Source organism: Epinephelus moara, chromosome 10, assembly GCF_006386435.1.
Source record: "Epinephelus moara isolate mb chromosome 10, YSFRI_EMoa_1.0, whole genome shotgun sequence".
Lineage (NCBI taxonomy): Eukaryota > Metazoa > Chordata > Actinopteri > Perciformes > Serranidae > Epinephelus > Epinephelus moara.
This window is the reverse complement of record NC_065515.1, coordinates 4,027,801-4,055,759: the sequence shown is the minus strand read 5'-3', so window position 1 is coordinate 4,055,759 and position 27,959 is coordinate 4,027,801. Positions and strand designations below refer to the sequence as shown.

Genomic DNA, 27,959 nt, shown 5'->3' with positions numbered 1-27,959 from the left:
GAGAGACAAAAACTGAGTAAAAAAACACCCTGAATATGTTTAGAACTACAAATGAACCTTCTTACAGTGATTTATATTAGACAAAGAAAATTTATATAGTGATTTATATTAGACAAAGAAAATTTTACATTTACATCCCTCTGACTGTAAACCAGGTCGGGATCAGAGCGATAGATCAGCCAGCGGCAGTTCCACGCATGCGCGATTCGCTTGCAGTCTGGACGTGGAGGGGTTAACATCTCCTGCTCTGACTGCTGCTGGGAGGGAGGACTGGGCCGTCTGTGAGTGATTTACGTGGTGATATATGTGCTCTCACAACAGAGTCTCCAGAAGTCTTCAGTAACATCAGAAAAAGTCGCTAGATTTGTCGCTAGTCACTTTTTTGAAAAAGAGTCGCTAGAGGGGTCTGAAAAGTCGCTAAATATAGCGACAAAGTCGCTAAGTTGGCAACACTGACCTGCTGCAGCAAGCAAACACGCCGTCTGCAGTTATTCTGACTTTGGTACAAGCCGACTTGCTGTAGAAACAGGTAATGAGCTTTATGTTCTAAAACCAGATGTGGTTGATATGGCCAGTGGAGTTGCAGGTGACACCATCAGTCGGTTTGAGTCGAGCTCAGACGGTCACTTCACACCGCTGCAACTTTTCTCTGCAACATTCTAAAATGGTTTTCTCTCGTCGCGAATCATTGGTCCGAACTGGACTTAAAACTCACCTCTGATTCATTAAGGGAGTAAAAGCAACCCTCTTGTTGCTTGTGCTTTATTATTATGCACCAAAGAAGTGGCTGGATGCACACTGAATATGTTTGCGCCAGACCATGCACTATAGATCATTAAATATGGCCCACAATGAGTGCAGTCTTGAGGTTAAAAAAATCCTGAGCGAAAATGTAGTTGTACCTGGTTGTTTTGCCTGTTCGGTCCCAACAGGAAGATGAGCATCCGGCGATAAGCTGAGTGTTTCAACAACAGCTGACAGGGACTGCCCCCCTGAGAGACAGCACAGAAATCAAAACACATTGTCATTTAAATCAGTGTTTGCACCTCGAACACTGAAGTCTACTTATGTCCTGATGGGTTATTACCCTCTGAGCGAAGTTACTGAAGAGGCCGAAGTACTGCCCACAGTTTTTCACATTCTCAGGAACGTCTTTGTCCAGTAAGGAGAGCAGGGTGTCCGTCAGGTTGTCCAGTCCGGGGTCTCCAAAGTGAAGCGCGCTCTCCAGAGTCTTTTCAAGGATGGATGCGACCACCACCCTCACCTCCCTCACACTGCACTCCAACAGACAAACCCTGAGGAGCAGATGTATGATAATGGATATCAGTATTGTAAACGGCGAGCAGAGTGAATTGAACCTGTGATGTAGGAACAAAAACATGTGATTATGATGTAGAAACATCTTCAGGGCCTTTAGAGATGGAATGTGGCTGAAAAACAGGGAGAGGTGTTTACATTTGAGTGGGGAAAAACATTTGTGCGGGCGGCTTTAGTCTTGAGACACAGCTGAGTGTGACACTGTCTTTCCTTTCTGTGTGAAGGGGCGTGTGTGTGTGTAAAGGGGGGCCGGGGTGTATTGTTGTCCGATGTGTGATAACCAATCATGTCTGAGGGCCAAATGATCCCCCCATACCTGAACACAGAGCAGTGTAAGACAAGACCTTTTCCCGAAAACACACACTTTGAATTTACATTCCACAGTGACGGTGACCTGCTCCTTCAGCCAATCAGCATCCAGGCAGTGAGCAACACACACACACACACACACACACACACACACACACACACACACACACACACACACAGGTGCTTTTAATACAAATAAAAGCTTGTTCAAAGTTACTCCAGAGGCTCAGATAGTGTGTGTGTGATTAAAACATACTATAGAGATCCAAGGACTCTACTCAAGTGTGTGTACTTGAAAGAGAGTGAGTGAAGCTTTCGAGGCTGCAGCAGCGTTATCTGAGTGGAATTATCTGACCGAGGTCAGAGAGTTCAGTGTGCATTGATTAGAATGGGGATCTGCCAAGTCTGTGGTATCGCATATCACTAGGACAGCTACAAAAATGCTGCAGTGATTAAACCCAGACTGAGGCCCTGCAAAGAAATAAAAACACCCCAACAAACATACAGTAGGTCTAAGCTCTGTGTTTCAGGAGCTGCATGAAGATAAAGTGAGTGTGCTCTGTTGTTTTGGCTCCAGAGCTCAAACACAGCCACTAATACTGCTAATTTTCACTTTCTGGAGCAGGTGGACAGAAAACTAGCCTTTGTTTCTCTTTGTCTGCCACTTTTTAACCCCCCAATCTATTTACTTATTGCCAAAAATAATGTTAAATATCTGTTCTAGAGTTTCCCCTTCATTCTGTAGCATCCTAACGCCGTGAGTTCATGCACGAGGCAACTGTCTGTGGTTAGTTCTCTTCTGTAATAACAACAGGACAGTCAAGTGTCTGCTAGCGAAACTGCTGAAGTCAGATGAACGTGAAGTTAATTTAACGTTGTTAACGTCGGCTGGATAAAAACAGGCTCTGTAGTAAAAGACTAGGCAGCATGCTGATGGATTCAATGTTGTGATGAGAATATATTCAGTTAAAACAGGTCAGTGATGCTCTCTGTACCGTGGTTAAGAGGTGAACCAGCTTTAAAGGGGACCTATTACACTTTTCCAAAGTTTGTCTTATTATGTCACAGTGAAGGATGTTTACTGTCCATGGCCAAAGTTTTAAATAATGGGATAAACGTATGTAGAAGTAATCCCTGTGACCAAGCCTCCAAATACTCCAACTTTGCTACATTTTTTCCTACTCTGGCAACAAGCTGACGTCACAGTGTGATGGATTTCTATATATGTGGTCATCTGCTCCAGGCACACCACTTCAAGTGTTTAGCCTACACTGCTACGTGAAGCTACATTTAAACGTCAGGTAAACATGTAACTTTGGTTGCTGCTGTTCTTTCTGACAGTCATTCCCCAGCTGCAATGACGGTGCACAGAAACAGAAGCTCTTTTTAGACAGGAATTGTGCAAATTTGCAGGAAAGCCCAATCAGTCTTTTTTCAGCATTGGCAGTATAAAAACAAAATCGGGGAGTGCAGCAAAATGCCGCCTGCCTACTTTTGTTTATACAGAATGCGCCTTTTTCGGGGCAATGGGGGGCGTGAGCAAGTAACAAAACGTGTAGCTCAGCGTGTGACGTAAACAGTGACGTGGNTTTAAACTAAAAGGGTTCTGCCAATATGTCTACCCTACGAGGCGGAAAATTGGGCACCTCGGATCAACTCGCCAATCCGGCTCTGTGTGTCTAAACGCTCGCAGCTTGCTGGCAAAACGGCCCAACATTCGCCGAAAATCTGGCAGTGTAAAAGGGGCTATAGAAACAGAAGACCCAGAAACGTTGACCAATCAGAGCTGGACTGGACTTTTTCGGGAGGGAGGCTTAGGAGACCGGCACTAAAACAATGTGTTTGAGACAGAGGGTGAATACAGGTGTACCAGCACAGACAGCATGAGGATTTTCTGAACATTAAAGCACATAAACATGTTCCAGTAGGAACCCCAAATGAACCTGGAAATGAACACAACAGGCACAATAGTATTTTCTTTTTAAGTGCTGTTTGGTGGATCTAATTTATCCGGATGTAAAAAGTGACTCATTTGGATTTTGATAAGTACATGGTAAACATTTGGACATGTAACCCGACGGATACATATCTAAAGAAACTTTTAAATGTCAAAGTTGACAACTGAATTTGGTGTGGGCAGTTGTGTTAGCAACCCCGGCCCATCCACCAGGACAAAGCAGTCAAGCATACTTTGGTGTGTTACTGGATTTTGTCTTACTGAGCTGGAAAAACAAAATGTCCTTGCAGTATGGCGGTTAACTACAGGACTACCCCCGTATTACTCATGATGTGTAAAGAATCAGACATTTATTTTATCAGAATTAAATAATAAAAATAATCTCAACCCCATGGTAGACATCATATGACTGCAGTATTATAGTCATGCTCACAGCCCTCTATGTACCGTGTCTGTGGGTTTAGCAGCTGGCCAACCCGCACTGACCTGGTGATCTCTCGTCCCTCTGGTCCAACCAGATACTGCACCATCCACTGGCACGCTTCACGACTCTTTGACAGCAACACCTCCACTGTCGCCATCCACTCCTCTGTGTCCACCCTGCAGGAGACACAGATGTAATACAGGTATTAAACTGCTGCTTATGTGGGATGCTCATTATCAGCAGGAGTGTATCTGTGTGCATACCGGAGTTTCTTTTTGGTGTGCAGGTAGGTGTGGAAGAGAAAGTGAACAGCCAGCTGAAGACTCTCTTTGGCCATGGGCTGGTAGTCTGGATGCTTCAGCTTTGTCTGTAACACACACACAAACACACCCACACACACATGAAAGCCACTATTTGCTGCACCTTTATGTTTCTGTGGTAAATAATTGTGCACTGTAACAAACAGCATATTCAATTTCAATTTTCAGTTTCCCTGGTAGTCCCACGGTGCTTTAATTAATTACACATCCACCACTTACAATGATTAAATGATCAACATGCACTTATATCATCAAAGTGAGATGGAAAAAACAGGCATTTATGGGCAGGAACAAGACCACTGGAAACATTACATACATAGTATGAGGAAGAACAAAGTAATTAAATATAATAAACTAAACAGAGGAGGATAAAAAAGTTATTCTGAGTCGAGCTACAGTGTGATGATGGTTTGTGTGAAAAGATTTATGAGTTGCTTGTACTTCAAAAAGCACTGTGCAAAAAGTAAAAAGTAAAAGGTAGAATAAATAAGATGCAAATGTGGAAGAAAATGTTTACTCCCCGAGAATTGAGAAAAATATTCACAAGTACTGGTTACTACATTTACTGTGCAGATATAGCTCTACTTTGTACGTATACACAATCAGGAACTCAAAGACAAACAGCAGAGGCACGTACTGCATTGACGGAGGCCAGAGAGAGGGTGAAGTTGAAGTAGTCGCTGTTGTAGACGTCTCTGTTCCTCATGAACTTGAGATTCTCGTCTCGCACCATCTACACAAAACAAAATGGGGAAATCAGATGAGCCTGGACGTTGCAGCTCATAACAAATGGGACAAATGTTGACCTCAATGTCACTTCCTGATGCCACTTTACCTGATAGATGCTGGCGGGCATCTTCTCTACAAACAGGCCCTTCTTCTCTCCCTTGCGGACCAGGCGGGTGAGGAGGGTGAGGCGGTCGTTGTTGGCTCTAGGGGGGCGAGGAGAGGACTGTGGCGAAACATCAGGAGAGGACGGGGCAGACCTGGAGAACACAGAGCCACAGGCAAGATGATAAGAGGGTGTGAACTCTTGATGTTTTCTGGTGATGTTTCTAAATGCTGATTGTGACAGTGTGGGGGAATTACTCAGGACTCTATTGGAGGGTAATTTCCTGTATCTTGGGGGCATTTCCTTTTATCTGGTCTGTGGAAGTTTCTTGTTTTGGTGAATCTGTTTTATGCGGAGCAATATCTTTTATGAGCGCAGCTGTTTGTTGTGAGGTCAGAGCTTCAGTATGGTAGAAAAGTCTGTGCGTTCTGAGGGTTGGCAGAGAACACTTGGCTCTTCTCTCCATGCTGCATGTACTAAAGAGTCTTGATTCCTCATATAAACTACAAAAGGTGGACTCAGTAGAGGGCAGATCTTCGCCAGGCGGCATCTGGAGCTGACTGCAGCCACTCAAGACAATGCATGTGGCACAGCTGTGCCCAGTGGAGCTGTTCCTACTGGCTCCCTTACAGTCAATGTGGCGGTGAAGATAATTTCTTTCTCATCCCAAATCGTGCTTTACTAAGTGGATCATAACACATCAGGTACAGGATTAACCTGCAGATGCTCCGGTTTAAATTGAGACCAAACTTCTTGTTTTCAGCTGAGATGATTTATAGAAACGCTGTTTGCTTTATGTTTTTGTTATGCGATTTTGTTGAGGACTTGTGCCCCCTACAGGCCGGGGAGACGAGTGAGGAATCACTGCAACCACAGGAGGTCCTTTGGGTGTACAGACATAAATGTACACACAAAATATTACACTCATTGGTCCAGTAGTTTGCAAGATTAGCTGTGGACACACAGATAGACACACTCACACCCACAGCTACATACAAGATCCCCTCCAGGCTTACATCTGGCAAAGATATTAAATAACTGTAAATGTGTGTTTGAAGGCTGCAGTGTTTCACAAAATGTTCTGCCTTCTATCCCAACGTATTAAACCGTCTCCACATGACATCAGGCAGGAGCTATCAGTTGCAGATAGATGACCCACAGCGCTATTATCCTGCTGACTGCTGCACACTGCTGATACATTATAAATGACGTGATGAGAATGTTTATGAGGTGAGTGTAGTGCATAACGGGAGGTTCACTCACAGTGTAAGGTCCTCAGCCTCCTGCCTCATGATGCTGACTCGGCTCTTCTTGGGCAGGACGGGCGAGTTCTGGTCACTGATCTTCTGATAGAACAACATGTAGGCGTTCCAGTACCTCCTCCGCACGTCGGGGTAAGGGTTGGCTGCACACACACAAATCAATCACACAAAGTGTGTGTATGAGAAAACAATATGTGCAGTGGTTGAGTTTCACTTATTTTTAATGTCCCCCTTAACTCAAAGATGTTTGACCTTCACTGTGCAGAGTTTAAAAATATGAGGCTGTTTTCTCATTCATCTTCTCAAGGAGGAAAGTTTCTCTGTGCAGACTTTAATCTCAGTTTAACACATATACCTGTGAGATGATTTTGTGACATCACAACAAGTGTGTAATTTTTTACTGGGTAACTGAACTTCTAATGAAAAAAACGTAGACACAAATAACTGTTCATAGCAGAGTGTCATGTCTTAAAACATGTCGAAATTGGATCTTTATTTTAAGCGCTCAAATGCACCTTGCTTCATAGACGTCAGGTTATCTACATGTCACTTACATTGGTCGTAAACTTTGGGACGGTACTCTCCACCAAAGCACTCGTACTCCAAAGTCTCGTCGTTCATATCAAACTCCTCCACCATGTTGTCGTTAAACTTGTACCAACGTCCACGAGCGCTGCCACTGAGAGATAAGGACGAACAAAGATGGAGGGAGGGCAGAGGGGCACAAAGAAAATGTCAGATTAAATTCAGAGCGTCAACAAGTTTCGACTCAAGAACTGTGAACTCACACTGAATAATAAATAAACAATGTTCTGATTTGTTGCAGACGGGGTAAAAACAGGGTCTTTTCTCCCACCAGATTTACATTCCTGCTTGACAGAACAGTTTACAGGGACACACTGGACTACAGCATACAGCACACCTGGTGAACATGCTGCCTGTCTCGCTTAAACTAAACTCAGCTGAGAGGAGATTTAAATCAGATCTCAAGATATGGTTTTCAAATAATTTTTAGTTACATGAATACCAGATGTTTTACTCTCTATGGTTTTTTTTAAAGTTTAATGTCATTCTTGCTTGACACTTTCATATTTAAGCTGCCATCTTATGCTGCAACAGAGGAACACAATAAAGACATCTATCCATCTATCCATCTACCTACCTACCTACCTACCTACCTACCTACCTACCTATCCATCCATCCATCCATCCATCCATCCATCCATCCATCCATCCACCTACCTACCTATCCATCTACCTACCTACCTACCTACCCATCCATCCATCCACCTATCCACCTACCTACCTACCTACCTACCTACCTACCCATCCATCCCATATGATAACCAATTAATCAGTTGGAGTAATTTTTCTAAAGAAAATAAGTCAAAATTTTCTGATTCCAGCTTCTTAAATGTGATTATTATCTGGACAAAAAAGACATTTAACAATAGGGCTGCAACGATTAGTCGACTAATCGGTGACTAATCGACTATTAAAATAATCTGTGACTATTTTAGTAGTCGACTAATCGGTTTGAGTCATTTTTCATAGAAAAGTACTATAAAAGTACCCAAAATACTCTTACTGCAGCTTCTTATGTTCAAATATTGGCAGCTTTACACACTCTCCTGTGACGGTGAACTAAAACCCTTTGGCGTGAGTACGAAACAAGACATTAGATGACATCATTTTGGGGTTTGGGGGAGACACACCGACATTTTCCAACATTTTAACACTTTTTTCGATAAAATGATTAGTCGACTAATCGAAGAAATAATTGACAGATTAGTCGACAAAGAAAATAATCGATAGTTGCAGCCCTGTTTGACAACGCTTTGGGAAACACTGATATTTTTTACAATTTTATAGACCAAAAAAAAAAACCTGATTAATTGAGAAAATAATTAACAGATTAATCAATAATGAAAATACTCATTAGTTGCAGCCCTGCATTTCTGGAAAGAGATCACCATCCTGAGAACAAACTTTATGGTCGTCTTAAGCGAGGATAGGAACAAACGAGTGAGCAAGCATAGGGTGCCAAATATTAGCTCCTGTGGTCTCTTTATGTTCCACTTCTCCAGTGAGCAATCCTGCCTTCCAGAGCCAGACATCTGGAGATGCTTACAAACTAAACCAGGACAGCCCACACAAAGTCTGATGCTGCATTCATGTGCCCCAAGGAGGTCCTGGAAAACTAAAGCAACAGATTACCGTGCTCCACTAATCACTGGTTATGTGATTCTTATGTAAAGAGGGAAAAGGAGCTGGAAAATACAGTCGGGGAACTTTGCAGCATGTAGCTCTGACAAGCAAATGAAAACAAAAATGCTTCTAAGTTTCAGAGAATATTAAACCCTTTAAATGAGGGAGTGGTGGAGGAGCTCATGACGACAGTGCCTCTTACCGTCTATCTTTAATGAAGGAGTAGTAGTGACCGGCATGTGCCTGACCACTGTGGACGACGACTCCCACCAGTTCATAGTTCTCTGAGATGGTAACTTTCTTCCTGGGTGACCCTCCTGAGGTCCCGTCGCCTCGGCCCTCGCCGCCCTCTACGCTGCAGTCTTGACGAGCCATTCCAGAGACGGTGTAAGGCTCCATGTTCAACACCCAGGGGAACTGTGCACCAGCAAGACAGAATTCATATAGATCATATTCATGGGATTTGGGTGTTCCAACAAAACCAAACTGTGTATCCTAGTAACGGGTGATGCTTCATACCCTGATCTGTTCATCATATTTGATGGAGCGTCCGCTTTCCCAGTCGAAGCCGAAGCGCATGAGGTGAATACACAGAACGCTGGGCAGGGATTTGATGCATGTCCTCTTCACAGTGGTTCTCTGTGCAGATGAACAAAGTGTGAGCACCCATGATGTCGGTGTTGCAGAATAAAAGCATGCAGAGCACTATACACACCTTCTCCTTGCATTTCTCACAGTAGTAGGCGTTGCTGCCCTCCAGCACCTCTCCTCTGACAAACTGGTCCAATGAGATCTCTAAGCTTTGACATGATGTCACTCCGAGGTTCAGAGCCATGAATGTTTCTTCACGCTCGTACCTGTAATATGAAAAGTCACACATCAGCTGTGGTGTGTCAAAATGAAACAGAAGTGTTGCAGTTTGAGAAAAAAAAACTTGCTTACCGGTGAGGACAGTCTTTACAAATCTTCTGGTCGGAGAAGATTCCCTGAAACGTGTTTTTGAAGATTTGTTCTCGACCCATTTTCTGTTGAAGAGCAGTCTCATTGTTAATAATGTTATAATAACCGACTAGATATTATAAGTACTTAATGCTTTTATAAAAATGTGTGTGGTGCACGTGAGGTTTACTTTGAGATGTTCATCAAGCTGATCCACCAGGCTGGTGAAGAACTCATAGGCATCCTGCTGCTCTCTGACATACAACTCCTTGTTCCACATCTTGAAGATCTGCAACAGACATGACACATTTTCACGTGGATGAAAGTGGATATTTTTGTGATTAGTATACATGATATCTGATTGATTATATTGGTGAGAGTGAGAGAAATACGAATGTTATAGCTGAGAAAGTTTGTGAATGTGTAGACCAGTGGTTCCCAACTGGTGCAGCCACGGGGTCCAAATTTCTCCTTAGTCATTAGTTCGAGGTCCCACAGTTTAAAACACGAGTGTCATACTTGTGTTCGGCCATGTCGCTGAGCTAGTTTTCTGACTCTGTCAAGTATATGTTGGTTAGTCACTCACTCTACAGGAGGAAACAGCACTTCAAACATTTTCTGTACTTGCTCAGTTTCCTTAAACTCACTTATATCTTATTAAAAACGATGAATGATTTCTTTGTTCACAGTGTTCTTACTTGGAATCTAAAAAGTTAAAGTACTTTCATTGTCGTTACTTCTCCTTATCTGAGATATGTAATCCTCCTGCCAGTGGGACATTGCTGGAACACCTCTGATGGGAGGCGCCAAGGAGGATCCTGATCAGATGCCCGAACCACCTCAACTGACCTCTTTCTAGACGAAGGAGCAGCGGCTCTACTCCGAGCTCCCTCTGGATGTCCAAGCTCCTCCCCCTATCTCTAAGGCTGAGCCCAGACACCCTACAGAGGAAACTGATTTTGGCCGCTTGTGTCTGTGATCTCATTCTTTCGATCACTACCCAGAGCTCATGACCATAGGTGAGGGTTGGGGCGTAGATGGACCAGTAAATTGAAAGCTTTGCCTTCCAGCTCAGCTCCCTCGTCATCATGACGGTCTGGCACAGCGCCCGCATCACTGCAGAACCCGCACCAAACCGCTGATCCATTTTATGCTCCATTCTACCCTCACTCATGAACAAGACCCCCAGATACTTGAACTCCCTCGCTTGAGGCAGTAACTCTCTTCCAACCAGAGAGATTATAGCCCCTTTTACACTGCCAGATTTTCTGCGAATGTTGGGCCGTTTTGCCGGCAAGCTGCGAGCGTTTTGCCGGCAAGCTGCGAGCGTTTAGACACACAGAGCCGGATTGGCGAGTTGATCCGAGGTGCATAATTTTCCGCCTTGTAGGGTAGACATATTGGCAGAACCTTTTTGGTTTAAAAAGAACGAGGGGCTATTGATGACTTGTGGGAGGAGCTGTTGATGATGCCGCATGTGCGACCCACTGGCGGTGGATAAACAGGAAACAGCTGATAGCAGGAATTAGCCAGCAGTTAGTAGCAAGAGGGAAACACAAACCTGACAGACACTGTAAAGATGAGCAACTGGGGAGACAAGGAATTGCACGCCCTCCTTGTCCTCGCAAACGAAGAGGCCATTAACAGTCAGATGACGGGGACGGTGAAGAATGGGCCGACTTACGAGAGAATCGCCGAAAGACTGACCAGCCGCGGCTTCCCTCCCACGTCACTGTTTACGTCACACGCTGAGCTACACGTTTTGTTACTTGCTCACGCCCCCCATTGCCCCGAAAAAGGAGGCAGGCGGCATTTTTCTGCACTCCCCGATTTTGTTTTTATACTGCCAATGCTGAAAAAAGACTGATTGGGCTTTCCTGCAAATTTGCACAATTCCTGTCTAAAAAGGGCTTATGATATGTTATCCTTGTCACACAGGTGACGAGGTATGGCCATAATCAGATATGGATTATCACTGCTTTTTGGTTCACTTCCTACATTTGGGTCCTATTGCGTTCTCACCCAAAGTGAACCAAACACTACACAAACCACACACTTGGAGGCAAACACTACACAAACCACACACTTGGAGGCAAAGAGAACGTGAGACCCACCAGAGTTCAAATAATTCACAACACCCCAAACCAACTGGATGAAACGCTCCATGGTTTGATTAAAAAGGAGCAGCTCAAGTGTGACAGCACCCCTTAGTGTGGCAGTTCAGCATCCAGACAGCCTGGGGAAAGGAGCTATTTTTGAGTCTGGTGGTGTTGGACTGGATGCTGCGCAGCCTTCTGCCAGAAGGTAGGGAGTCCAACAGTCTTGTTCAGAATGAAGTTAAAAGGTTGAGTATAGTTAGAGCACAATAAAGTCTGTGTTACCTTCCAGAAGTTCTCGGGTATGTAGTACTGCAGCTTGCTCTCCATCAGGTGGCCAAACAAAGACTGGACCTGGTAGAAGACGCTCTCTTCTGGCTGATCTGTGTCGTCCTCGATGGACAGAAAAGCCTTCAAACAAACACACAGACTCACTGATACTGGGTTCACTGTGTGAACAGTGGCAGCACAAAGAGCAGATGCCCTCTGGTGAATACAGGAGTTAGACAGCACATGGAAAACACATTTACCTCTGGCAGGCCTGGCTGCATGTAGAGCTGCTGAAACACAGCATTCATGTAACACGTGGCTCCGCCGTTCTTCAACCCAACAAAACCTGAGACTGACCGGCTCTCTACAGGGGGCAGATACTGAAAAAGAAAGAGTTTGATTCACAGTTAAACTATTATCAAACCATATCTTACTACAAATATTATTATGAGAAATATTATGTCAATCTGTGTCTTACATCGAACTCCTTGCAGAGGGAAGGATCAGACTGGTGGTGCATGGACATGAGCTCTCTTGTGATGAGGCGGAGGTTTGGGAGAGAGCTGTCTGCCAGCATCACCAGCACCTCGTAGGCTGCCAGCCTGCTGCTGGCTGTGCTGCACCTGAACAGACCGTGACAAAGGATTAACGTCAAGGTTCAGAATGTCTTTTTAAATGATTTCACAGGACAAAAATAAAATGTAACTAATCATGTACAGGATTAACATGTCATACTTGGGGTGGAAGTCATGACTGGGCGCCGGGGAGGGCGTGGGGTTTGAACTGTTGATGATGATGCGTGAGGCTCGAAACAAGAAGTCATCCAACAACTGCTGGATCAAAGACGGACCTGGAGAAAAGAGTTCTCACATTACATGTTACAGTTCTCCACTTCATAACCCTCCAACATGTGTTTAATGAGCGCAGATGTGGATGTGTGTGTCCTTGTGTGTGCGCTCACCGAGATGCTCCTTCTCGTTGCCACAGAGTGAGAGCAAGGTTTTGATGAGTCGGAGGTGTCCTGCCAAGAGGATGTTGTCCGCCTCGCTGGTCTCCATCTCAGAGCTCCAACTAGGCTCAAAGTTGTCAAGCCACGAGATCTCGTCCTCCAGCATGGTGGCCGCACTCACTTTTAACACTTCCATCTCTGACGCTGGAGGAGGTAGAGAGAAGGGAGAGAATACAATGTGATAGAAAGAAAGAGTTTTGATGACACCCTGACCTTTAAAGGCTAAAACAGGAGGCAACAACCTCTTAATTTAATCAATTCTTACATCTGGGACAAGACTTCATGTCTAGGTATTGATAAAAGAGGCTAAAAAGGGAAGTGATCGGCTTACTGGTGAGGTCATCCAGAAGCTGACATCTTAAGTCAAAGTACTCCGTGCATTGGGACAGTAACCTGAGAAGAAAAGCAACGTCAACACAAGACCTCCTCCAAAGTCTTCAGTGTGTATATCTTGAGTGTTTCTTGCTTAAGTACCTCTGGTTGACGCCTCTCATGATGGATGTCGGGCTCCATAATGGCAGCTGAGCAGTGAGAATGACCGAGAGGAGAAACAAGTTGGGTTTCTGGACATCAGCAAAGGCTGAAGTGTCAGACTGGCTCAGAGTGTAGAGCTGATCACAAGCTACACGGCGGATCTGATGGAAAAAAGACAGAGACCGCACTTGTAAACACACACTGCATTGTTAGGGATATATTTCTTGTGTGTGCAGTCTATTAAACAAAAAGAGGGTGTTGTTTACCTCTCCGCTGGGAGATCCCAGCAGAATATCAATGATGAAATCATTGACGGAGGGAAGGTTGTAAAAAGAAGCTGGAGAGAGAAACCAACCACAGGATTTAGTTTCACTGTAGAAGTCTGACAAAAACAGCAACCTACACACTAAAGGTAATGTACAAACTACTCTAACACTGTAGTGTGTCTTACACAGCTGTTGACAGCGTAACTGCAGACAGGTGACCAGCAGTGACAGAGCCTCACGGGCAATGATGGCATCTTTGATGGAGACACTCTGCTGTCTGACACATATCCCTGCATGCAACGCTGTTGGCGTGGTCTCGCCCTCACTGCTGGAGCTGCAGTTACTTCCTGCAAACAAACACAAGACATATGTTTTACTTTCCTTTCTTTAGCTTTTGTTTGAAGCACCGGAAATGCTTTGACCATGAGCTGTTGGCAACAATCATTACAAAATGCACATCAGGAATGAAGTTGTGCAGGATGATGACCACACCTACTGACTGTGACACCACAACAAGCTTTCTGCTTATGTTTAAAGCACCCAGGGGAGATTAAGAACAACTAGCACCCAATGAAATTGTGTTTTCTGTGTCACCTGTACTGCTGACTCTGGTGCGGACTCCCTGTGGCAGAAGGGTGCTATGGGTCTCTCTGATTGGCTGCGGGCTGCCAACCAGATCTAATCGGCCTGCTGCAGCTGCCCAGGTCAGACGCATGAAACAGGCCACAGTGGAGGTGAAGTCACCAACCTCCATGGTCTAGAAAAGAGACAGAGCGAACAAATATTTAAGATCAATCTGGGTCATGAATCAAAGGTGGATTTGTCATCGAAACTGCTCGATACTGAAACTGAAAGTGTACTTTACCTGAATAGCTACACGAGCAGCCGGTATGATCTCCTCCACTCTTATGGAGGAGCGCTCAGACAGAGACATCTGTCTGTAGGAGGACTTCTCTGGGGTTCCGCAAAGAGACAGCTGTCGCCCGGTCCGTCCAGCGTTACGAAACGGACGAGATGACAGTGCATCGCCATCCCTGATTACATCATCATCCAGCGCTGCAGGCATACTTTGGCCAACAAGAAGAAACCTGAAAACACAGCCGGTTGAGTATGAAGTCTAACTTTGTATGTGTCACAGATTATCACCCCCTGTGTGTGTGTTCGGGAGACAATATGCACCTGGCCAACTGGAGGCAGATTGAGTAAACTCCTTGTCTGGTCTCATAGTCCACCTCTGATGGGATGGAATCTCTCTGCATCACATTCACCACCAGACTGAGAGGAAATAGAGAAATTCTCCTGTTAGCACTAAAAATAAAAAAAGTGGCATATGTGTGCCAGTAGTGAAGCACCAGACAGTGCCAGCACGTGTCTTTATCAGGTCTGTTCTACTCTGTTACCTGAGGCCTCCTGCTTTAAGGAAGTTTTCACAGAAGGACTTGCTGCTGGTTTTGGCCATCTCATCATCCGATGTGGGCATGAGCTTTGAACTCAACACCTGACAGACAGAGAAGAGGGAGGAAAACAGATGTTAATGTCACTAATCTTCATTTAAAGTTTAAAAGCAGGTGTTCTGCATTGGAAAATGATGTACTGCGTTTCATGGTGTGCATACCTCCAGGTTGTATAACACTCTGAAAGTGGACATGCCCGGGGCCGAGGATCTGAAGAGGGACTCCAAGATGGATGCAGCACTGGGCTGGTGCTGCTGCTTGGAGGCCATAGATGGAGAACGAGAGCCTGTACCCTGGAAGAGTGTTTTCTACAGAGAAGAGACACAAAGACGGGAGTAAGAATGTGTAAAACCGAAATAAGGGATACAGCCTCACTACAATGAAGCTGCTTACACCAAATACATCAAATAACAAAAGAAAGGCAAAGAACTGAGAGCTTCAGCCACGACAGGTGCCACTTGATCAGAATGTATCACAGACCATTACCTGGTGGCTCCAGACGCTGGATTCTTTGGGAACAAAGTTGTCAAGCGCATCCTGCACTTCAGGATCTGTTGGAATCAGCAACAGCAGCTTCCTCACACGAAGAGTGATCCTGGAGATTACAATATACTGACTGATTAATATACTGTTTGTCAACAAGGTGTATGTAATTTAGGCTTCGTTCAGACCGATGTCAAAAGTGTCCCAAGTGGGTTTTTTTTTTTTTGCTCATGTGACTGTGTGAACTCAAATCACAAATGGAGGTCCTGAATCAGATACAGATCTGACACCTCAGTTTGAACAGTTGTATCAGAATCCATGCAACCTATATGTCACTCTAGATCTACATTCTGCTCTGGCAGTAGTCACTCTGTGAATACAAATGTGTAAAAGCAAACCAGTGTAATTAAAAGCAACCTCTGAAATCCTGAGATTTGGATGAAATCTGTTTCAGTGAAACCATTTACGTCACAATTCCACCACTCCTGGCTCCGACTCTGCGTCCACACACACACACACACACACACACACACACACACACACACACACACACACACACACACACACACACCTCTGTGAGCTCCACTAAGAGCCATAATTAAAAATTTGGCTCTCTTTCTGTTCATCCTTGTTATCATCCGCTCACAAATTAGCTGGCTTCCACTGCATATCAACGTATTAATTAAACCGCACACGCTGACTTTAGTGGCCTCAATTTTTACTTTTTACTCCAACTGTACTTTTTACTGCTTATGACAAAAACTTGAAAACTTCAAGTTGCATGTGACGGCTTTTTGTCATGTTTCTTTTGCACATCCGGGCCAGTTCAGAAGCATGAATGGTTTATGGGATACTTCGCTGACTTTCAATCACCTCCGAACCATAATAATGTGGGTATGAATGAGCTGTGGTAAACTTCCCTCCATCTAACCAGTGCCTAGATCTCCTTGCTCCTCTCCTGGCTCTTGGGCTGTTGCTCCAACTACAGGCTGTACTTTCACATTTTCAGAGTGCCCGTTAGAAGTGAGTGAAGAGACACATCGCCCTCCTCTTTCTCAAACTCAGAACAAACTCCAGTTTAACTGTAAAACCAGGCGGTGTTGACCAAATATAAACCAAGATTCTGTTAATCTTGGAGTGCCCATTTCACATGCAAAATGTTTTCAGAAACATATTTTAGTCGCTGTTTAGCTGTAATAGTGAGAGTTTGTGACAAGGAAGTGGGCGCCGTCCTGCAAAGTGAAAATGGAGGCTAAAAAAACTGGGATCACTTGATAAAACGAAGCAGCAATGATCAAATATAAACAAAGATTCTGTTATTGCATTGCCTATTTATTGCCTTGAATATTTTCAGAGAAACATATTCCAGCTTAACATTTAACTGTAATTTGAGACAATTTAATACCAGCTGGCCGCCCTTGTGTCAAATGGACGAGTTTGCATTCCATCACCCACCAGCGGGAGCGTTCATTGGTGCGGTGTGGCATAGTAAATTCTGGTAGTTGTAGGTTTTCTACCTCTCGAGCAATCCCGAATGCCACAACCCTTTTTCTCTGGTCATATAGCACTAAATTTAAGTATTTGCAACTTTCTCCTGCATAGACAGCTCAGTTTTATGAAAATCTGATATAGATCGGTATAAAAAAAAACAGTCAAACAAAAAAATGCAGATGTGAGTAATAGATCTTAATTGAGCTTGAAGGCTTGCAGTGTGAATGCATCCTTAGATTTGGACTTTCTTACCTGGTTTCATCGAGGTTAGCCAGCTGGTAAAGCATCTCAAACACATTACACACCAAAGCCATCACCACACCGGGCAGGGACTTCTCCTGGAGACAGAAAACATGAGCACAGCATGTCAGAACCGATGTAAGCCAAAGTGTGACCACAGTTTTTTTAGTAAAGCCACGTCTGAGCTGGTACCTGCTCCAAGGCGTAGGCAGAGTTGAAGACAGCAGAGCTGGAGCTGCTGGAGGCAGAGGCAGAGGACTCGGAGCTGCCGGAGGGAGTGCCGGTGCCTGAGCTCTTCACAGTCAGGCTCTGCTCATCACTGAAGCCAAGCTGGGTCAACAGCTTCTGGTCCCGATTCATGGTCAACTAACACATGGTGGAGGAGCAGTGAAGGGACGCAGTGAGAGACAAACAGGGATTGAGGTTGTTCCAGATTGTGTTTCCCCTGCCGCACAATAGATGCAGCAAAACAACCCACCACCAAACAGGAGGTGGAACCCTGCCTACAAGGATTTACTGTGCACTGATTTGTAGTTTGTAACGTGTACTGGCTTCAGGGGAAACACGTGATCGGGAGAGGAGTAAAATACCTTGATGAGGGAATGACAGGTGCAACTGTATTTTAAAAGCAAAAGAGGAACAGAGTCCCCGTCACTTACAGAGTCATTAACACTTACCACGCTGTCATGAGCAAAGATCTGGACATTATCCACTGGACAGCTCAAGTGCTCCGATATCTTCCACCGGATACTTCCTATTGTCTCATTACTGTGGGTCTGCAGAACACACACACACACACACACACACACACACACACACACAAACACACAGAGCAGGGTTATTTCCTCTGTAGATGTAACTCGACACGATAAAGGTGTGTTAAACGAAACTGAAGACAAGTCCACTCGAATATGTTTCCTTTTTAAAAGAGCATTTTTTCTCTGTACACACGAGCATTTTAGCACCGTTTCAGAAATCGTCTCGGTCCATACTAACATGCCTGAAAACACATATCACATGACCATGCACATACTGATGTTAACAGGAAGCAGATTGTCTACTTAGCGGTTGGTTCGTTACAGAAAATACCATGGAAATGGAGAAAAGTAAGACCATAGAGTTTGTTTTTTTTTTGCATGGACCAACGTGGTGGAGGTGCTACTGACAAGTAACACATGAGTACAAGGTGGTCAAGGTGGCAGAAAATAGAATGGAACGGGAGTCATTGCTACACAAATACGGCAACATGTCAGAGTCCTGCCAGGAGCCCTTCCAGACTAAAACGCAACCCTGGAGTTTTCAAACTTTCAAACTCAATAGTAGTGCTGTACAAGCCAGGACGCACTTTGAGGTCCTCGGGCAGCAGTGTTTGTCTGTTCCAGAGGTGTTTTAAAACAAAAACATATTAGTGCGGATGTAGCCTAAAGCCCCTTTTACACTGCCAGATTTACTGCGAATGTTTTGTCGGAAAGCTGCGAGCGTTTAAACACACAGAGCCGGATTGGTGAGTTGATCAGAGGTGCCCAATTTTCCGCCTCGTAGGGTAGACATATTGGCGGAACCTTTTTGGTTTAAACAGACCGAGGCGCCCTTCTGCAGCGGGAGGGGCTGTTGAAGACTTGTGGGAGGAGCTGTTGATGACGCTGCACGTGCGAGCCACTGGCGGTGGATAAACAGGAAACAGTTGATAGCAGGAATTAGCAAGCAGCTAGTAGCAAGAGGGAAACGCAAACCTGACAGACACTGTAAAGATGAGCAACTGGGGAGACAAGGAATTGTGCGCCCTCCTTGTCCTCGCAAACGAAGAGGCCATTAACCGTCAGATGACGGGGACGGTGAAGAACGGGCCGACTTACGAGAGAACTGACCAGCCGTGGCTTCCCTCCCACGTCACTGTTTACGTCACACGCTGAGCTACACGTTTTGTTACTTGCTCACGCCCCCCATTGCCCCAAAAAAGGCACATTCTGTATAAACAAAAGTAGGTAGGCGGCATTTTGCTGCACTCCCCGATTTTGTTTTTATACTGCCAATGCTGAAAAAAGACTGATTGGGCTTTCCTGCAAATTTGCACAATTCCTATCTAAACAGGGCTTAAGAAGAGTCTTACCTCTAAGGTGAAAGTGTCTTTGGTTGACTCGTAGGTGATGTGAAGAGTGATAGGGTGTCCATTGAACGAGGCCCCGTGAGGTAGAATAGTGCGAGGAACTGAGTACATATCCTACACAGAAACACACACACACACACACACACACACACATTAAACAATGCTACATCTTAAAACACAAAAAAATCTCATCAATCCTCGTTTCAAGGATCCATCTTCTTATGGATTGTGTTAAAACTATCATTGTGTCTTATATATTACTGACATATTTACTGTTAACATGATAATGAAACCTTACAGTAAAGGAGGCGGGGCTTACCTCTATAGTGATGACGTAGCGTTCAGCCAGTAGCAGCAGTCTTTCGATTATCACCAGCTTAGTGGACCTAGAGAGGAACATCAACAGAAGAGTTTCAACAGGACTGAAACAAGTGTTTTATTTGTGTGTGTTCTACAGTCGTCAAGAATGAATTGAGTCTCTGTGACGACGAGAAACATTTAAACAAAAGAAAAAATATGTTTTAATAGGTTTAGTAACTATGCTCTTACCCAAACCCCCCTCTGTACCTGGATGGTGATTGTACAGATGTGGCCACAGTCGGCATGGCAGTGGCCGTCAGCATCTTGGTTGCCCTAGTAACAGCATGTGTCAAAGTAGGCCCACCCAGGGCCGAGCTGGCTGCCTGAGAAACACAGAAACAGAAATAGGCTTTCAGGTGATGATGTCTGTGAAACGGCACAATCACTCCGAACAGTAACACGTTCCACTACTCACCTCCAGTCGCTTGTAACAATCAGCAATGAACTTCTTGTGCAAAGACACAGAATCCTGGAAGGAAGCAAGAGTTAATATCACAGGTGGCTTCAGGCTTCAGAAAGGGACAAAACAAACCAACTCACATATGTTAACACTGGAAACAAAAAGATTCCTGTGAATCTCTTGATTCAAAGCAAAATGATGGCCTTAAACAAGATGGCAGCATCTTAAAGGGACCTCTTCTGCTCATTTTCTGGTCCATACTTGTATATTGGGTTTCTACTAGAGCATGTTTACATGCTGTAATGTTCAAAAAGCACATTATTTTTCTCATACTGTCTGTGCTGAAACAACTGTATTCAAACTCTGTCTGAGAGGCTCCATTTAGCGCGTGTCTCTTTAAGCCCCCCACCCAAAAAAAGCCCAGTCTGCTGCAATTGGCCAGATTCTCTGGGTCTTCAGCATCTCAGTGTCTCTGCACTGCCATAACAGCCGGAGGAATGATTGTGACGGAGTATAGCAGCACTTTCTACTGTGAACAATCACCAGTAAAAGCTTCTAAACCAAAATCTTCACAAATGAAATCTTTGGTGAGGAATATGATCCAAAATTGAGGAGAAATTAACAACATCAACCTTCAGGATTACAGGTTTCCCTGACGTTAGCACGTAGCTACATGTAGCAGTGCATGTCGGGACAGGAGGGGAGAGAGACAGGGAATGACATGCAGCTAAAACCTGGTATACACTGTGCGATTTTGGGGTTTCGCACAGTGAGAGAAGTTCAAGGATGACTGTTGACATGGTCTTGCAATCAAAGACAGCCTGGGATAAAATTCTGACTTAAATTTGGGATGACCATCCCACTGTGTGACTGCTGCTGCAATAAAAAATGCAGCATGAAATAACTCACTGATCAGCACGACAATGCCGTATGCTAGTAGATGCTAATAAATACTTTGAGCTCCCGTTGCAAAATTGGCATGCAAGGGCTAGATTCATGTTTGTCTTCATTTTCCTCTTACCACTCAGCTCTACCTGGACGCCTCACAGTTTTACGTAAGTGTACCTAATTATTTAAAACGTAAGCCATGTTTAATATGAACATGAGACATTGCAACAAAAATAATAATAGCTCCCCTTTAAGTTACAATGTAGTTTACAGATCGTGAGACACAGTCGAGGGGACAGCTGGAGGAGGCATGTGTGCACACTCATATATTTACCTTCTTCATTTTAGGATTGAGGTTGGTGTAGCTATATGTGATAATTAGCAGGATTGCTTCATTGGCTATCTCTTCATCGGGGGTTTCCATGGCGATGCGCCAGATAAAGTCCATCCCTGCCAGGTCAAGTCGCTCCACACACTGAAATCAGACCATATGATACGTTAAATATAAATGGTAATCCAGATGTGTTTTATCTCCATACATATTGTTTAGTGTTCGTCAGCTCAAAATCAGCAGGTACAAAAAAACAAAACATTAAATGCAGAGAAAAATGAGAACTGACCAGCTGAGTTCCCTGGCGTTTGAGGCGATGGTCACACAGATTAACGTTCTCAAAGAACGTCTTGAACAGATTGAAACCTGGGAGACGAATAAAACACGTTAACTGCTGTATCACAGACGTGTTAATCAACTAATCCTAAAAGGCTGTGGTGTTGTCAGTGCTGCATCTCCGTGCAGTCTCTCACCATTCATTGTGATCTCATAGGGCTCCAGTTTTAGGATCTTCTCCTTGAAGAGCTGCTGCTGAACATCACTCTCGAGGTCATGTTGTCCTTTGGTGAACCACTCAAAACACATCTGCACACATTAAAACATACCATGTGTACGGTGGGTGAACTGAATCTTGGATACATGCCTTGTGTGTTCCTCAGAGGGTAACAAAGTTAACAAAGAGCAGCTGTTGATTAGATGCTACTTTTAGTTAGTCACAATGTCAACGTGTTCACTCAACTATGAAAAGACCTGACTCCACAGTGAGGCAGAGAAAGGATGCTCAGGGTCAGTGCATCCAATTATATCAGCCAGATCAACTAAATGACACACAGACTAGACCCAGGCTAGACGTCTGATCTGTGCTCAGTCTGCCTCTGACTGCTCTATCTTAAGTGTAACTACGTGTGTGTTTTTGATTGAGAGATCTTTGACCGAAATGTACAGCAAACACTCAAAACAGCAGGAAACAAGGTAATAAATGAAGGAGCAGCACAGAGTCGAGCAAAGATGTAGAATGGTTAAAGCAGCAACAAGGTTATGAAACTGTCTCAATTTAATACTGACGCCTCCACGTGACCTACATACGCAAACACGAACAACAGCGAGTACTATTTCTATATAGTTATTATTGTTAAGGCCTGTCCCCTGGTCTGATTCCTCGCCAAATCATACGAAATAATTTACAGCCGAAGACCGTAAGAGCCTCTCTTTATATGAGAGTGCTGAGTATTACATTAGCCAGTCAACAGGGTGCAGGAGGAGAGTTGTCTTCAGATCATTTCACTTATTTTGCGGGCTTTTTCTGTCTTTTGTTAAAGAGCAGCTGAAGATAAATGGGATGGAAGGGAGATCGAAAACATGCAGCAAAGCGGTACGGGTCCGACTTGAACCCAGGCACCAGGGCACCCGAGATACTGTTAATATTGACGTTATGTTTTGTGGCTGATACTGGGGCAGGATGAGCAAAGAGAAAAATGAAAAAATGATAAAGCACGGGTGAAAATACGAGTCAACTCTGGTCACTCATTCAACAGATGGGGAGGACTGCAGGATTTGAAAGGATTCAAAAAATTGTCCCACTTCCTCCGAGGTAGGTATGTAATACGTCTATTTTATTTATGAAATACACTGCGAGGTGAGGTTTATACATCAATATATGAGTTTATGCTGGTGGCTAAAACAAAGTCATTGTCATATTACAGTTATTAATCTTACAGAGCCACAATTACCTCATCTCTATGCATCCTGCAAACAGCTACCTCTTTTAAAAAAGGAAAAAACAGTATTCAAACTACTTTGCATCTTTCTTTCACTCATTTCCAAAACAAATCAAGAGCCAGATAAAGATCTTTACAACATGAGGCGGAGGTGCTCATGGAAATACTACCGCTTTTGTCCACAGGGGCCGCCAAAATCAACACAAAATAAAAGTTCTTTGTAGTTGCTTTTGTTAAAACTAAGACTCACTTTTTCGCGCTTTGTTTTGGAGAGTGATGTTCAATAAGCTTGATTTATTTAGATAAACATTTTTGGGCAAAAGGCTGAAGGCTCATGTTAGGAGGTAGAAAATAAACTCTTTTGCGTACTTACACATTGTTTCTGAGACAATGTCATGATCCTGGTTCTAAAACCAACATATGATCCTGTAAAATGTGCCAATTTTTTTTTTCATTTTCTTTTTATTTTAATGTATGTTTGTGCACTTAAATACTGTCTTAAAATACTTAAAATAAAGAGGAGTGTGGAGTGAATGGCTAATGTGTGTGCAAGTGTTCCTCAAGAGCAGTCATCCAGAGAAAGGTGGTTGCAAACACAAACACACGGACAAGGACAAGGGCTTCATTTGCATAACCGCCTTCATACCTCACGGTCAAGTTCACAGACATCTGGCCCTGACACCAGGCACTCCCAGAGCTCCTTGGCCCTGTTCCAGACCAGGTAGAGGCTGGCCTCCTGGAGGAAGAAGGCCAGGAAGCGCAAGTGGCTGTCCAGATACTAGACGGAGATTCAGAGAGACACGTGTCATCATTGTGACCCTCAAACACACGCTGTCAACATACTCTGTTTTATTATTATACACAGGAAATAAAATTAAGTTTGACTCCTTAAATCAAATTGAAATTAAGAAAAGAGCCAATGAGAGAAAGTCGGACACAAACAAACCTCCTGGTAGGTGTATCGTCCGTCCACCAGAGTTGAGCCCGAGAGGCCATTATTTCCAGCAGCGGTCACAGCCAGTCGGTGGCAGCACACGAGGGATCCTGTGATCAGTTTGACGATCTCAAAGTTCTTCTTCAAGTCCTGGATGATGCTCTGCGGGGCGGTAGGGAAAGGTTACCATGGCAACAGCGCACCAACTGTACAACTGTTTCGATTGTGTGTTTGTTTCTGCTACCTTGTCTTGTTTCTGATAGGTCTGCTTGATGAAAGAACGGGTTATCTCGTGCAGCTGACGGAGGGCAGGAACAACCCAGACGGCCTGAGGACTGCTCTGCTGAGACGCCTGTTGAGACACACGCACACACACACCAGACAATGATACACACTAAAGCACACAAACATGTCGTAATAAGATTTTGTAATGAGATTGCTTTGTCATCCCAGACCCAGTATTTTTGTAGTTGTGTAAACATGAGAAAACAAACCAGAGCCAGGGATGTGAAACACTGAGCAAACTTTGACTGTTTCAGGTTTAAATTTGTTTTCCTACAACTTCTTAGAAAGTCCAAATCAAACATGTGCATCTTTTACATCACCGAGGCTCTGATTAGATTCCTCTTCGCATGAGTATATGTGCTAGCACTTCCACCAAAGCTGAGCATTCATCCAGCGGCTAAATCACTCATTTAATGCAGCCAGCTCTCACCCAGGACAGGATCAACACCACTGTGTAATCATTCATCAGTGCCAAAGCCCTCTCAGTGAGGCGAGCAGCAGATTAACACACACCTGGTCAAACTGCCTCCTGTTACAATCAAGTGTGAAATTATCAACCTGTGACCAATAAAACCCCTTTGTGGTCAAGCCCTCCTTCACGATTGGTTGGCAGGCGTGAAACAGCGAGACTGGGTACAGCTTTTTCAGTGGAATTATAAATCAAATGGGCTTTTTCTCTTACTTTGGCCAAAGCGTTAGCTTTCTTCTTGCCCCAAGTGCCAGTAAGAAATGAGCTTTGAGTGTCGCTGCCTTTAGAGTCCTCCTGAGTGTGATTTTACAAACATACATTTCATTTGAATCTGCACAAGTAAAGCACATTTCACTGGTCCTTGTTTTCCTATATGTACATGTAAAATACACATTAATTCCATCCATAGAGATTCATGTATTTCTAATCTTAATAATTTCAGTATCAATAAAAATTAAGACTATTTGGTAACAATTTACTTTAAGTCCCCCTATTCATCATTAAAGCTGTAGTGAGTAACTTCTATAATAAATATCTATCATCTATCATATTTGCTGAAACTGTCACTTTATTCACCCAGCACTAAATAAGACAGAAAACCTGTGAAGAAAATTATATTCGTCTGCCTACTCTGCTGCTTTTAATGGTCTTACTGCATGAGAAAGACAACAGCCAATCAGAGATGAGGAGTCTGTAACGCAGCTGTCAATCATTTCAACCACTGCTCCTGAACTGAGGTCAAACTGTCAAACTAGGCAGCACTCATCAAATATTAATGGAGGTGTTATAGTGTACTGTTTAGCTGTAAAATGACGTTTGCTTCGGCCAGTGGGCAGTGCTTGGTATTCCAACACAGCAGCTGGGTCACAAACTTTCTCATTTTACAGCTAAACAGTTCACTGAAATATGTTCCTGAAAACATCTGAGGTGAGAGATGGGTAACACCTTGACAGAATCTTTATTAATATTTGATCAGCACTGCCTAGTTTGGCAGTTTGACCACAGTTCATGCGCAGTGACTGACATGACTGACAGTAGGGCTGGGCAACATGGACGATAATTCATATCTCGGTATTTTCTATGAAATGAGCTACATGTTTTCAGTTGCAAGTCAAAGCAGCATTTGAGATGTCACGAGCACTTTTATAAAAACAGACTGTAGCCATGTTTCCATCAGCCTGTTTAGATGCGCATCTACAAAGTATCGCATCAGAAAATTATGATGGAAACGCCAAAATTTGAATTAAAATCCCCTGATTCGCACAAACTAAAATACGCTCGTTTTAGCTGTATTTTGGTTGGTTTGAAAAAAATGTTGATTCGCAAAACAGGGGATGGAAACAGTTATGTTCGAATTAAGTCTGACGTAGCGCACCTCTCTCCATGGTGATATCCACACTCCGGGTCGGGAAGGCGGTAATGCATTTACAAGCTGGTTGCCAACCGCCAGAAAACGCAGAAGAAGAAGAATGCGAGACTTGTTTTGTTTCCGGTTCTGCAGAAAACTCGCGCGAGTTCGTAGTTTTCGCCAAAGTCCATACATACATAGCTAAATTTATATCTTGCTTGAAAATGTATCAATATATATCGTACATAGTCGTTATTTGCCCTGCCCTACATCTGAATTAATTATGGAAATTACTGACTCAAGTAAATACTGAGGCAGCGCTCTGGAACAGGATGATAAAGAAAGAAGAGACTGGGTGACATCAGCCTCTGTAGTGTCACAATATTTCTGGCACGGTCAGAGGGATCAAGGGAATGAACCAAGAGAGGAAATAAGACATTTTTCTTGAGGTTTGAAATAAGAAATTAACTCTGACAGACACTTGTTGTTTTAAACGCGAGCCAGAGAGTGGCCCCATCTCCACAACAGCTCCATGGAATGTTGACATAGATGGAAGAGATGTAAACAAACTGAAGGGCAGCACTAACAAGGACGTGCTAACTTAAAAACAAAGCTGTCACAGCAGGCAGAGACATATAAGAGCCCAGTGTAGAGTTTCCTTTAAATATGTCAAGCTGCATTTTGGAGCTGCACATCGTCTTCATTCATGTAAATACAAAGTCAACAACAAATATAATTACTCTTGGAGCTGATCCTGGAATGACCTCGTAAAACACTTCACTGAAATAAACACTCGCCCCCACATCCGCAGGGACAATAGGAGGCATCTGTAGCGCGTCTGTCTCACCTTCTTAATGTCCTCAATACATTTAATGATGTAACTGCGCTTCACAGTCTCCTTGACAGCGTAGGCATCGCTCAGAATCCCCAGGTGCTCCTCCAACGCCTGCTGAACGAGACTGGTAGGCAGGGTGGGGAGGTGAGCCAACTCCCACAGCACCTCAAGCACCTAAACAGACACACACAAGATGCTTCTGTCTTCACTTTCACAATGAAACCTAACACACTGCAGATTTCAACATCTATTTCTCCTGTTTACTTCTCGCTGTCTTTAGCCCCGACAGAATGACAGATACACCAACATACCTTTCCTGTTGTAGTTTCAGAGCGAGCCTCTCTGCCGATCCTCCCGATCAAACTGAGCAGCTTCTGCCTCACGCGGTCGCTCTCGACCTCCCAGCTCTAAACAACAGGCACACAGATTATTACCACTGTGCGCAGACTTACAACCCACTTTCCACTGAGTCAATTTAGTCCCAAAATGTCACAGAGACAGCACTGACCTTCTGAATGAGGACGAAGAGGTGGGTGAGTTGATCAAAACTGAACTTCACAGCAGCAGCAGCAATGATTGTATGAATGTTTTCTATCACAGTTGATGACTGGCCTGCCTGAAATGGCCACACAGGAATCAATAGATACAACAAACGCATGGACATTCTCACACATGAACACATTCAGTATCAGCAATGCTTCTGTGTACATAAAATATGCTAACAGAAAAACCTGTTCAACATGATTAAAGGTTTACTATGCAGGATTGTTGGTTGTTGTTTGTAAACACCCTGGCTGGCGAAAGTGAAAGTAAAAAGCCCTGTTTCAACCAAACACTTTCGGTATGATACCTTTGGAACCAAAAGTAACCCTTCAGACATGGTACCTAGACCCACTGCAAACAGAAGTCTTAAATTAAATGTGTTTGTCTCAG

The 27,959-nt window shown here is 43.9% G+C and overlaps 1 protein-coding gene across 3 annotated transcripts in view; it reads right to left on the bottom strand.

Moving 5' to 3' along the window:
- Positions 1–27,959, bottom strand: part of usp24 (ubiquitin specific peptidase 24) — a 47,056-nt gene that overhangs the window by 6,145 nt on the left and 12,952 nt on the right. The window contains exons 13-57 of one of the 3 annotated variants that reach the window (XM_050056024.1): positions 27,535–27,642; positions 27,338–27,433; positions 27,039–27,200; positions 25,057–25,137; positions 24,334–24,441; positions 24,102–24,251; positions 23,802–23,933; positions 21,911–22,022; positions 21,727–21,803; positions 21,441–21,581; positions 20,234–20,287; positions 20,026–20,141; positions 19,778–19,844; positions 19,462–19,572; positions 18,029–18,127; positions 17,544–17,717; positions 17,364–17,449; positions 15,624–15,732; positions 15,299–15,445; positions 15,084–15,181; positions 14,863–14,958; positions 14,549–14,771; positions 14,278–14,440; positions 13,869–14,030; positions 13,684–13,754; positions 13,418–13,578; positions 13,275–13,336; positions 12,896–13,087; positions 12,670–12,784; positions 12,413–12,557; positions 12,195–12,314; positions 11,950–12,075; positions 9,759–9,857; positions 9,572–9,654; positions 9,345–9,486; positions 9,149–9,268; positions 8,832–9,046; positions 6,976–7,100; positions 6,423–6,564; positions 5,163–5,313; positions 4,965–5,060; positions 4,271–4,374; positions 4,070–4,183; positions 1,088–1,295; positions 903–992 (exon numbers count right to left, since the gene is read on the bottom strand). In XM_050056024.1, the coding sequence (XP_049911981.1) occupies positions 903–992; positions 1,088–1,295; positions 4,070–4,183; positions 4,271–4,374; positions 4,965–5,060; positions 5,163–5,313; positions 6,423–6,564; positions 6,976–7,100; positions 8,832–9,046; positions 9,149–9,268; positions 9,345–9,486; positions 9,572–9,654; positions 9,759–9,857; positions 11,950–12,075; positions 12,195–12,314; positions 12,413–12,557; positions 12,670–12,784; positions 12,896–13,087; positions 13,275–13,336; positions 13,418–13,578; positions 13,684–13,754; positions 13,869–14,030; positions 14,278–14,440; positions 14,549–14,771; positions 14,863–14,958; positions 15,084–15,181; positions 15,299–15,445; positions 15,624–15,732; positions 17,364–17,449; positions 17,544–17,717; positions 18,029–18,127; positions 19,462–19,572; positions 19,778–19,844; positions 20,026–20,141; positions 20,234–20,287; positions 21,441–21,581; positions 21,727–21,803; positions 21,911–22,022; positions 23,802–23,933; positions 24,102–24,251; positions 24,334–24,441; positions 25,057–25,137; positions 27,039–27,200; positions 27,338–27,433; positions 27,535–27,642 (5,553 nt within the window). Of the gene's footprint in view, positions 1–902; positions 993–1,087; positions 1,296–4,069; positions 4,184–4,270; positions 4,375–4,964; positions 5,061–5,162; positions 5,314–6,422; positions 6,565–6,975; positions 7,101–8,831; positions 9,047–9,148; positions 9,269–9,344; positions 9,487–9,571; positions 9,655–9,758; positions 9,858–11,949; positions 12,076–12,194; positions 12,315–12,412; positions 12,558–12,669; positions 12,785–12,895; positions 13,088–13,274; positions 13,337–13,417; positions 13,579–13,683; positions 13,755–13,868; positions 14,031–14,277; positions 14,441–14,548; positions 14,772–14,862; positions 14,959–15,083; positions 15,182–15,298; positions 15,446–15,623; positions 15,733–17,363; positions 17,450–17,543; positions 17,718–18,028; positions 18,128–19,461; positions 19,573–19,777; positions 19,845–20,007; positions 20,142–20,233; positions 20,288–21,440; positions 21,582–21,726; positions 21,804–21,910; positions 22,023–23,801; positions 23,934–24,101; positions 24,252–24,333; positions 24,442–25,056; positions 25,138–27,038; positions 27,201–27,337; positions 27,434–27,534; positions 27,643–27,959 lie in introns of all 3 variants that reach the window. The other 2 variants (XM_050056022.1, XM_050056023.1) reach the window with 2 other exon arrangements.